This window comes from Nuphar pumila, chromosome 7, assembly GCF_984573655.1.
Source record: "Nuphar pumila chromosome 7, dmNupPumi1.hap1.1, whole genome shotgun sequence".
Taxonomy (NCBI): domain Eukaryota; kingdom Viridiplantae; phylum Streptophyta; class Magnoliopsida; order Nymphaeales; family Nymphaeaceae; genus Nuphar; species Nuphar pumila.
In genome coordinates this window covers 115,720,606-115,732,946 of record NC_143255.1, presented here as the reverse complement: position 1 = coordinate 115,732,946, position 12,341 = coordinate 115,720,606, and the positions used below count along the sequence as shown (strand labels likewise).

Below are 12,341 nucleotides of genomic sequence, written 5' to 3'. Positions count from 1 at the left end.
TAACGATTAACGAGTTCTCTTATTGTGCAGCCGTCTCTCTCTCTCTCTCTCTCTCTCTCTCTCTCTCTCTCTCTCTCTCTCTCTCTCTCTCTCTAGGTTTCGGCGCATCTCTTCTACCTTCTACAAAAATCATTTTGTAAGCATGTTCAATCTAAAGATGGTGTCACTTGGCACAAAAGGCCTCTCTAAGTTGTATCTTTTTCCATTTTTGGAAAAAAATTATAATAAAAAAAATTTACATGCAATAATTGTATTCTTGGAAAAATGTATTCTCTTCCTTATCAACATAGCAACTTTATTTTTAAGAGACCATTTGAATTTATGCATTCGGATGTATAGGGACCATCACCCGCTATATCTAAAGGAGGATACTCATATTATGTTGTTTTTATTGATGATTTCACTAGATACACTTGGGTTTACTTTATTAAAAACAAATCCAATGTTTTTTTTATCTTTAAAGAATTAATATCCTTATTCAAAAACAATTTTAAAATAATATAGCAATTTTTAGATCTGATTTTGGAGGGAAATATATGTTAAATGAATTTTAAAAGTATCTTAAACAAAATAGCATTATTCGTCAAAGATCTTGACCTAAAACACCCCAACAAAATAGTCTCGCCAAAAAAAAACATAGGCATATTATCGTAACAACAAGAGCTCTTCTTATTTATAAAAATGTTCCAAAGAGCTTTTGGGCCGAAGCCGCTCTTTCCGCAATTTATCTTATAAGTGGGATGTCATTCTCATTTTTAAATAATGGTTTTCCTTTGAAAAAATGTTCAAAATATGTCCATATTTCAAAGATAAAGAATTTTTTGTTGTGAATGCTTTGTTCTTTTTCAAATACAAGATAAAATTTCATCAAAAGCCCTTGAATAAACTTTCATCAAAAGCTTTTAAATGTGCTTTTATTGGCTATGGTGAAAATAAAAAGGGATATAGGTGTTATGATATTAAAAGTAACAAACTTTATATTTAAAGAAATGTGACTTTTCTTGAAGAACAAAATGGATTTGAACCTCAAAAACCTAAGGAATATATTGACTATTCTTTTCTCTTTGACTTATTACCTGGAAATGAGTCTAAAGATTCTAATGATACTATTAGTGATAACAATTCTCATCAAAATGATGATTTGCTTCATCAAATTGATGATTCTCCCAATGAGAATCCCAATGATATTCATGGATATACTCGGCGAGAGGAAAATGAGAATCAAAATTCTTTTGACATGTATTCATAAAACATTTACTTAGAGGGCCAAGTTGAAGAATCCCTACCTAGGTGATCTTCTAGGAGTAGTAGACCTCCTCAAAAAATTGTGTCATATGATTTTTTTTTCCTAAATTATAGAACTTCTCTAATGATGATCAATTCCAATCATGAGCCTTTCAACTTTAATGAAGCCAAGCAACATCCACATTTGATTGATCCTATAAAACTTGAACTAGATACACTCAATAAAGCTAACACTTGGACAATTGTAAGTATTTCTTTAGAAAAAAAGGCTATTGGGTGTAGATGGGTTTATAAAGCTAAAACTAAGAGCAATGGGTCATTAGAAATATACAATGCTAGGTTAGTTGTTAAAGGGTATGCACAAGAATATGGAATCGATTATGAGGAAACCTTTGCTCTAATCGCTAGGATGACTAGTGTAAAAACTTTAATAGCCTTAGCGTCTATTAAACAATGGCCTATCTACCAATTAGACATCAAAAATGTCTTTTTAAATGGAGACCTTTGTGAAGAAGTCAACATGGATCCTCCGCCGAGTCTTGAGATTTAGAAACGAAAATTTATTAAACTTAATAAAGTTATTTATGGTTTTAAACAAGCTCCAAAAGCTTGGTATGATTGTTTTAATAAAGTTGTTTTTGACAATGGATTTACTTGTTATATTGATACTGCTCTTTTTGTTAAGAATGTGGGAAATTACATAACTATTTTATTATTATATATTGATATAATCATCACTAGGAATGATAAAAGGGGCATTGAGTTATTAAAAATGTTCTTAAAAATAATTTTGTTGTCGGACCTTCGATTTCTAAAGTATTTTTTAGGGATTGAAGTTGCATATTCTCCTCGTATATATGTTCTTTTTCATATGAAGTTTGCAACAAATATTATTGTCAAGTCTGGCTTAACTGACGGAAAGAAAGTGAAGATTCTAGAACTAATCAACGTTAAGATGAGAGCCAACGATAGAACTCCTTTAGAAGATCTCACTCCTTATCGTAAATTGATTGGGTCACTAACGTATTTGTGTATTACCAAGCCAGATATTGCTCATGTCGTTCATAGTGCAAGTCAATTCCAAAATGCTCCCACTACTATTCATATGGTTGTTGTCATATAAATTATCAGATATTTAAAGGAAACAATAACAAAAGGGTTATTCATATCCTCTTCTTCATCTCCTAATTTAATTGCGTATACTGACTCTGATTGGGGTGGTAACCATCGTATTTCTACCACAGGTTATTGTGTTTTTCTTGGACAATCATTAATTTCTTGGAGATGTAAAAAGCAACAAAATGTGTCATTGTCTTCCACGAAAGCATAGTATAGAGCGATGGCCACAACTAAAATTGAACTTGTCTGGTTACGAAATCTGCTTAAAAGTATATGACTCATCATCTCTATTCCTTCAAAATTGTGTTGTGACAACAAAAGTGATATCTACATTGCTAGAAATCACACCTTCCATGAACGAACAAAGCACATCGAGATGGACGGTAATTATGTTCGAGATAAATTTTTGTGAGGCAACATTCAACTGCCATATGTCACTTCAAAATATCAACTCGTAGACTTTTTTACAAAGCTTTGTCATCCCCCCGTTTCTACTTTCTCCTAAGCAAACTCTCGATGATCTCACCGTCAGTTTGAGGGAGGGTGTTAAAATATACATGGATCTCACACACACATATATATATATTGTATATTTATACATATATATGTGTAAGATGTCTACTTTTATGTATTTTCTTTTGTAATGCCCACTAGGGGCAATTTAATCTTTTTGTTAACATGTAAATAGGCATGTCCACTAAGGATATTTTTATAATCCTTTATTTTTTTTATTGGTTTAAGGGATAATAAAGGGGCCTCCCAAAAGAGTTGTTGGGGCCATCCTCAACGGTCACTTAACGTCTCTTTTGGGAGCTCCTTTTGGTCCTCAAAAGTGTATATAAATAGGGGTCTTCTCCCCTACTTTTCTATATGTTTTTTCAAGCATTTTATCAATAAATCTGTTTTTATTTTAAGCTCTCTCTCTCTCTCTCTCTCTCTCTCTCTCTCTCTCTTCTCTTTTGTAAGTGTGTTTGGTGTTTGCCCTTTGTGGTATATTGTATTTTGCCCATTGGAGACAACTTGCTTATGTGTTTGTGCCTTCTTGTAGTCACTTTGTGACATTATTCTTGTCACTTGTATTTCATTACAAGGCGCTATCATGTTCATATAGCTTATTTATGTACTTGTGCATAGTATTCTATGTTCATTAAGAGAATTACAACAATTGCCCTGTTTATTTATTTTTATTCATAAATGAAGGCAGTGCTTTTGCCCCTTATGCATTTGTATATTTAAATAGAAGTCCAAAGAAGTGAATATGGTATCCAAATGACAATAGATATATAGAAAGCATGTCTAATTACTCTTCTTCTAAGCGTGGGATAACCACAAGGAGTTGTCGATTTTTTTTCTACCAATTGGGGCTCTCCCTTCACCACCTCCATGGGGATGGTCTATCGGATTCATAACCACTCTTATGCACAAAAAATAGGCCAATTTAGTAGATTTTGGTTCAATTCCTCGGAGCTAAATTCTCAATGGTACATGTCAATGGAATATCTTCCAGCCTCCGATTTCTATATAAAGGATGTGGCATCTTCCTCCAAGTCATACACACAACTTTCATTGAATAAGACTTTCCACAAATTGAAAGTGAATTGCACTCCATGAATATGATATTTATCTAGTATGACAAGATGGAGTGTTGGAGTATTACTATTAATCAATATTGTGGACACTTGTTCATTCTAATTAAATCAAACCAGTGTTATTAAAAACGTGCCTCAAGGTGCAAAAAGCACGCCTCACCTCAAGGCGAGAGGCTTTTTGCCTTGAGGCGCATGTGTAAAACGCAAAACCCTCGAGGTGTGCGCCTCATAGGCCTTGAGGCGCGCCTCAGGCTGAGGCGTACACGCCTCAAAGCATTTGGTCAAATGAGGGTCAAAACCCTCATTCGATCAAAAATTAGGGATAAACATACTGCCCTCTCGACTCTCACAGTTGCAGCATTCTCTTTGTCTCTCTCGTGGTGGAGCCGAAACAGGCACGCCTCTCTCGTGGTGGAGCTGAAACAGGTACGTCTTCCTCTAGGCTTTCAGCCGGTTCTCCTGGCAGATGATGGCGTAGCGGGCGAGCCCGTTGGCATTCTCGTGGATGGAGAGCTCAGAGGGCTCGTTGGGTCCGATCTTCAGGACAGCCCTCCACTTGGCAAAGCGAGCGTCGGCGTTGTAGTATTCTGCGCACCGCTTGCCAAGGCCATCGAGCCCCTGGGTGGTGGTCTCGTCGTTGGTGCCGACGAGCTCGACGGTGCCCTTGTCGACCTTGATGACCGGGAGGACTCCGCCCTCCTTAAGCACCTCGACGAAGGGCTTCCCGGAGGCGGTCTTCTGATAGAGGGTCTACTCAAAGAGGATGACTCCGCTCAGGTACTGGAGGGTGCCAGGGGTGCAGAAGAGGAGCTCACGGAGGGCGTGTTTGAATCGCAGAAGCCGCTTGAGAGGGGACTGATCAGTCCATGCCTGGGTGTCGCCCCATGTTTGACATGCCGGAACCAACTGGTCTGACAGGGAGTCGTTGGTTCTCGCCTCTTTGTTTTTAACAGGGCATAAGGGAACCAGTGAGTCGCACCCCCAGGTCCTAGACAAACGCCACCTGGTGTGTCCAGTGAGTAACACCCCCCAATAGTATACTTGAAACGCTGAAAAAATCTCGCCCACGAACAGATTTGTCTGTGAGTATATTTGAAACACAGGACAAATCCCCCGGGACCGCTTTGCCCCCCCACGGTGTTTGAAACACACAGGTAGGGGCAGATGAGGTACTATTCTATCAAATTCGTCCAGGGTGTAGCTTGGTGGTGCCAGAGTGATACCCTCTTATTTATTCTCTGTGAAGCTCAAGCTCTTCAATTTTAATGCAAGCTATCAAGCACAAATTGTTTCATTGTTTTTGTTGAATTTTATGTTATGCCCGTCTTTTCTTTATAGGGTTTTGAGAATGTTGAATTTGGTACCAACTCGTTTGTTGTTGAATTAAAAACAGAGATTACTTTTATTACTTTTTATGATTTTAAATACATAAACAAATTTAAGAAAAAGGCCTAATCACTTCTAGTATGAAGAACTAAGCATCTCAGAGAGTCGTAGCGTGGTATTGAGGTCGTCCATAGCCTAGTACAGGCATCACAGGTAGGTTTTGGGTTGTAGGTCTTGAGCGAGAGTATAGATCTGATCTTCACTCATGAAAGCGAGTGGAAAGGCACGAGTGCAAACTGGCATTGTGTGGCAGTTGACCTCTTGCGATGGTTTTGAGCATAAAAGTAATATATAATAGTAATTTGACAATGTTTGAATAGCAAACTGTAATGAAAATTAACGTAAGAATAAATTCATGCATAATTGTAAATATCTATCATCATAATTCATATACGTGGCATCAATCTTATGCAACTAAAACCCCGAAAAGAAGAAAGGTGACCCTAGTTATGTTTGATCTGGGTTTGTATTGGCTTGCCCTAACGCATACAGGTAGGCTTTTAAGTCGGCCCAAGACTCCACTAACAATGGTTCTTATATACTTTACTTCTCCGAAGTAATTATTGACATCAGTGTTATAAAAAACACATTTCTTTATTTATTTGTATTTTTATATATTTTTTATAATTTTTTAAAAGTTTTCAAAAAAAAAATTGAGGCTTATGCTTTACGCCTCGCCTTGGTTTTTGGTGGAGTGCCTCGCTACGCCTCAACGCTTTTCACAACACTGAATCAAACACATGGTCCACTCACTTGTTCTCATTTCACTTTCATGATTGAGCCAAGTAGGATTTGGGTCAATGCATAATATTTACTAATGCACATTGATGTTGATCTCGTTAAAATGTACATATATATACTATATATATTATACACATATGTATAATATTCTTTTTTTGTATTTTAGTTTTCCTTTTCTTTTCTGTATTTTCTATTTTTTATTATAGTTAACAGGCTGTTGACTTCTAACGGCTAGAAATCTAGCTGTTAGAATCAGTCTAACAGCCAGTTTTCCCCCCTCTTGTGTATATAAATAAAAGGTGTTTACCCCATTGTAAGTATGCTTCTTGCATACTTGTTCAATAATAAAATAGTAACTTTTTACATATTGTGTGCCTTCTTTTGTTGTGTGCCCTTAGTGGCATTTGTGAGTGTGCCTTTAGTGACCCTTTGTGCTTGTTCACTTTGGATTCTTTGGTGGACTTTTGTTCGTGCTTGAAGGCCCTTCTTTGATTTTGAAAAACCTAAGGAAGTTACTGAGTATTTTTTCCGATTAGATTTTATTTCAAAACATGATATTGATGTTTGTGATTGTGAGTTTGGTCTTGATAGTGACAAGGAATCAAGAGATGATATGATTAGTGAAGAGCAATCTCATGGTGATAAAACTTATTTGCAATACACTAAACATAAAGATCTAAATCCTCCATGTGCATTTGAGAAATATTCTATCATAGAAAATGAACAGGTGTAATCTAAAAGATTATCTAGAACATCAAAGCCCCAGAAAAGTTTGTATTATGAATCTCTTTCATCTAAGTACAAGGCATGTATTGTGTTAATTCACGTACAACCTTCAACCTATGCACAAGCCAAGGAACATTCAGAGTGAGTAGAATCCATGAGTAGAACTAGAAGCATTAGAGAAAGTCAAAACTTGGACACTTTAAGATATTTTATAGGGAAAGAAACCTATATGGTGTAGGTGAATATATAAAGTGAAAACCAACAGTGATAGGACTCTAGAGAGGTATAAAGTCAGATTAGTAGTCAAATGATACTAATAAGAATATGGATTAGATTATAAAGAAACCTTTACTCTCATTGCTAGGATGACTACTCTTAGGACCTTAGTAGTCGTTGCTTCTATTAGGAATTGGCCAATTTATCAAATGGATGTCAAAAATGTCTTTCTTAATAAGAATTTGGTTGAAGAAGTGTACATGGAGGCACCTCCTAGTGTGAACATCCTTGGGGAAAAAGCTCTTTGTTTGAACAAGGCACTTTATGGCTTAAAGCAAGCACCGAAATTATGGTATGACTGGTTAAGGTTATGCTTGATATTGTCTTTAGATCTTGCTTGACTGATACAACTTTGTTTGTTAATAAAACAGATGCATGTATTGTCATTCTACTCATGTATGTGAACGATAAAACCATCTTCGGGAGAAACAACCTAAGTTGAAAATATTAAAAAACCTTTTAAAAACAATTTTGAAAAGACTAATTTTGATTTTTTAAGATACTTTCTAGGGATTGAGGTTGCTTATTCCTCTAGATGGTATTTGTTGTTTCAGTCTAAATTTTCTTTTGACATTATTTTTAGCTCTAAAATTATGGATGATAAGAAAGTAGACACTCCCAAGGTTACTAATGTCAAGATGAGAATCGATGATGGAGAACCTCTTAAAGATCCAATACCTTATCGACAACAGATCAAAACAATATTACCTTTCAATTACTAGACCAAATATAGCACACGTTGTACACATAGCTAGTCAATTTCAACAAGCTCTTACATCTATTCACATGGGAGCAGTTTTACGAATTATTAGATACATTAAAACTTCTATTTCTAAAGGCTTTTTTTAGTCTTCTTCATCTATATTAATATGTATTAGATTTAATTGTTTATATTGATATTGATTGGGGAGGTGACCCCAACAACAAGCACTCAACCATGAGTTTTTATGTTTTTATAGGTGAAACCCTAGTTTTGTGGAGGTGTAAGAAGCAATAGGTCTCACTTTCATCAACAGAAACCGAATACAGGGTCATGGTCACTATCACGATGAAGATGGTTTAACTGAGAAGATTACTAGCTGACAAGGGGATTCGAGTAACAGGAGCTTCGAAGATGTATTGTGACAACAAGAGTGTCATTTACATCGTCAGCAACCACATGTTTCATGAGAGAATAAAGCACATTGAAATGGACTATCACTAAGTTCGAGAGGAGTATCTTCAAGGCAACATGCCCTATGTTACATCAGAATATCAACTGGCAGATTTCTTCAACAAACCTCTCTCAGCTCCTAGGTTCCACTTCCTTGGCAAACTTTCGGCCATTATATTGTAAGTTTGAGGGAGTGTTAAAATGTATATATATAGTGAGTGGTAGCAGTCTGACGGCTTTTGTGCCTGACAAAAAAGGGCATGTGCTGAGCGTCCACAAGCGCGCTACTGTCTGTAAAGGGCCTTTAGCGGCGCTTTTGAAGCACCACTAAAGTTCCCAACAGCTTTTTAACCTTTAGTGGCACTTCAAAAACGCCGCTAAAGGTCCTTTTTACAATGGATGTGCGTTGAGTGTCAGTGCGCATCCATTTGCATCAAGCACAAAGGTGGTTAGGTAGCTACCATTTTCTATATATATATATATATATATATATATATATATATATATATGTATGTATAATATTGTTTTTTGGTATTTTATTTGTCCTTTTTCTTTTCTGTATTTTTTATTATAGTCAACAAGCTCGTGACTAGTTGTTAGACACAATCTAGCAGCTAGTTGTTAGAACCAGTCTAACAACTAGTTTTGCCCCCTCTTGTGTGTATAAATAAGGGGTGTTTACACCATTGTAAGTATGCTTCTTGAATACTTGTTCATTAATAAAACATTAATTTTTTACATATTGTGTGCATTCTTTTGGTGTGTGCCATCAGTGGCCCTTTGTGATTGTCCACTTTGGATTCTTTGGTGGACTTTTATTTGTGCATGAAGGCCCTTCTTTCTTTACAGATATCACCACCCCCTAACTACCTTTATTCGTGTTTCAGAGAAGAAAATCATAGATTACATGTTTCAAATGACAGATAACACGTAAAGGTTCCCTCATTATGAGAGAAATACTCAATAATGTAACACTATGTGGAATGAAAACTGATAATAAAAATACTAGAGTTGTTTACCATATTGCAGCTCCTGAACCAGAGCCAAAATCTAAAGCCCTCTTAGGAGAAAAATCCACCAGCCTCCGAGACACCTACATGAATCAGAATAGTTAGTGCAACTTTCATGCCTAGAAAGTTCAAAGATATCATTCAAAAATAGCAACACATAATATACAAAATGATAAAATGTTCAAAATCAAACAAGCATACATTTTAGTATATGACCTAAGCACCCACATATTCAGACAAATTGGATGCGCTGGCACAAACACAGAATCCCAATTTACCCACTTTTCTGGATAGGTGGAATATGCCCAAAAGATACATTTAGATGCCATCCAAACTTCACAGTTTACTCAAATTTGAATTTCCCATAGAGATATAACGGCATCAAAATATCTCCTGATGCCACTGATATCAAAAAATTTCCTGCACTTTCAGCTTTCCCACTAGTAATGGAAATTTTGAAAGACCAGAACATTTTAATATTAGTTGTCAACCAGTATACTGATCCAAATCCAACCAAGGCACAATTCACTTAAATTTTTTATTTCTAGTAAATGACAGTCAAATCTAAAACAGTTGATACTGACTGCTGCCCAATAATTGTGAAGTACACACAAAGAAGATAATTTTAATTAGTTCAATCATGGTTTTCCATCATTCAATACAACAGTTTCATAAGGGTCCCATTCCCTAGCATGAAAAACTACGTCAAGAAATGCATTAGAAGGTACATATTAGGATTATATACCATAAGTAACATCATTACAAGCACAGCCAACAACCTACAGTAAACCAAGCATCATAAAACCCTTTTTTAATTGGGAAAGAGAGAGACCATCATAAGCCTTGCTTTACCATTTTCCTCTCTCGTTGTATAATTTCTATAATTCCAAGCCTTATATCCAAACCCCATAACATAAAATGTATTTAAAGAGGGACACTATGATCAAGTACTTATCTTTATAGTAGATCATTTAACAACACCAATTACAAAATCGATCAAAACAAGCCACAATAATAAAACTAAAAAAGGGAAATCAAGGAAAAAGCTCAATCATCTCTAACATGTGAATTCATACGCCACCCAACGTTGAACTACCCATAACCTAGATCGCTCTCATTAGCAAATTCACAAACAGATAGTGGGCATATCAAACCAAGGCAGATAAACCTAAAGATGAAAAGAAAAACAAACACCATGTTGGATTTCTACCTCTCTCAGCACTCTGTAACACGCGCAATAGACTGCGGGCATCCGGGCGGCCACATACGCGGCGGTCTCGTTGTCGGTATACTTGAGGCCTATATCCCCATACTCGCTCTTGATCTTCCAACGCTTGGAGTGCTGGCTGGACGCCATGAGAGGGTCCTCGACGAGCTCGCGCGACGCCGCGGAGCTAATCTGTACATTGGCGTTCTTGATCTCGTTGAAGGATTCTGCCAACCTGAGGACCTTCCTCTTCATGTGGTCCTGCTCCTGTTCTGGGGGCTCCCCATCTCCCAAAATCACGAAAACGCTACCACCACCCAAGAGAAAACTTCTACTGAGAGAAAGGGGGGGGGGGTGAGGATTTACCTTGAAGGAACTTTCTGATGGCTCTGCGGAGGCGATGAGGGACGCGGTGGATTCCAAGAGACTGCCTCGCGGTAGAACGAAGCGCCTCGGCCGTCCAGACCTTCGCGGCAGTCTCTGGAACTAACGAAGACGCCATTTCCTTATTCTTCTTCTTCTTCTTCTTAAAGCTTTAGTTCGGAGTACAGGGCACGGTGAGCAACAAAGCAAAAATGGCGGCATTTGTACCCAGGGATGTCAACGGGTCGGGTTTACGCGAACCCGAACTCGACCCGTATCAAACCCTACAGGGTCCGGATATGGTGATAAATAAGAAGATCCGAAGCTCCGATTAATACATGAACCCGGGTATAGTTTGTGAAATTTTATACCAGACCCTGGCTAGACCCGAGTTCCGATTAAGACCTGCATTTTTTCAATGTAAAAATGATAAAAAAAAATATTGTTTTACCAGGTATGTCCTGAGTCTGGTTCATGTAGTTCTTGTGTGGGTATGGTTTCTTTTATGGTGGATCTGATTAAACCTAAGTCTAGACCAAATACCATAAAATCAAGACCAGGTCTGTTTTCACCTAGGTCTGAACCAAACCCAACCCAACCCGTTGGGATGCATGACTAGAGTTTTGACACGTATGTTCAAAATCCTTTTCAAAAGTAAAATATGGTGACACAGATTTTTTAAATATTTTAATCAATAAAAACTATTTTTTATGATGTTTTACTATGTAAAAATGCATTTGAAATATTACTAAAATTTAATAAAATCATATTTAAAAAATATTAAAATAGGGTTCGTATATGTCATTGCGTGTCCAACTCTTGTCACTGATGACATGCCCCTAAATGGCGTGTCAATATGACATCTGTGGTTCCTATGTCAAGATTGAGCCCGGCTAAAGCATGAGGCTGCTGTTGCTTTATCACGCTTGGAGAAAATAAGGCTGGGTAGTCATACCCACAACTAGGGGTTTTACCTGTCAAGGAGGACGAAGTGACCCAATTCTGGATGTAACAACGGGCTTCGGGTGGTTGGTAGGAGCTATCAGTGCACGTCTCCATGTGGTGGGATGTTGCATGTTCAAACCCCAAACTTTCGTTGAATAATAATTGGTAGGGTCTGACTAAACCCAGCTAGCCTTTTAAAAAAAAATATAGTGTTTATGGAGAGTTGTTGGTTTAGTAACACCGCATTGAGTCTGTCCGCCACATTGACAAACGGTGCATAAAATGACAATTAAACGGCTGTTAACTTGGGGGTAATGGGGCCTCACTTTCCATGCCCCTTTTGGATCGAGGATGGAGGACATAAAACGGGGAATGGACTGAGGATGGAAGTTAAAATCAAAAAATCGTGCGGGGATGGAGGGAGGATGAACTTACTTTTGCCCTCACCCCACTCTGTCTCCAATATCCATTAAGGAAATTATATATATATATATATATATATATATATATAACCATAACATAAAACCGTTTCTCGAATCTCTTTTCTCTCATTCAATCTCCTTTCTCGCTTTCTTCTAACG

The 12,341-nt window shown here is 37.2% G+C and overlaps 1 protein-coding gene across 2 annotated transcripts in view; it reads right to left on the bottom strand.

Moving 5' to 3' along the window:
* Positions 1-10,962, bottom strand: part of LOC149833064 (uncharacterized) — a 75,077-nt gene extending 64,115 nt beyond the window's left edge. For both annotated transcript variants that reach the window (XM_090014878.1, XM_090014879.1), the window contains exons 1-3: positions 10,819-10,962; positions 10,456-10,724; positions 9,255-9,328 (exon numbers count right to left, since the gene is read on the bottom strand). In XM_090014878.1, the coding sequence (XP_089871004.1) occupies positions 9,255-9,328; positions 10,456-10,724; positions 10,819-10,954 (479 nt within the window). In that variant the 5' untranslated portion in view covers positions 10,955-10,962. The remainder of the gene's footprint in view (positions 1-9,254; positions 9,329-10,455; positions 10,725-10,818) is intronic.
* Between the last annotated feature and the right edge of the window lie 1,379 nt (positions 10,963-12,341).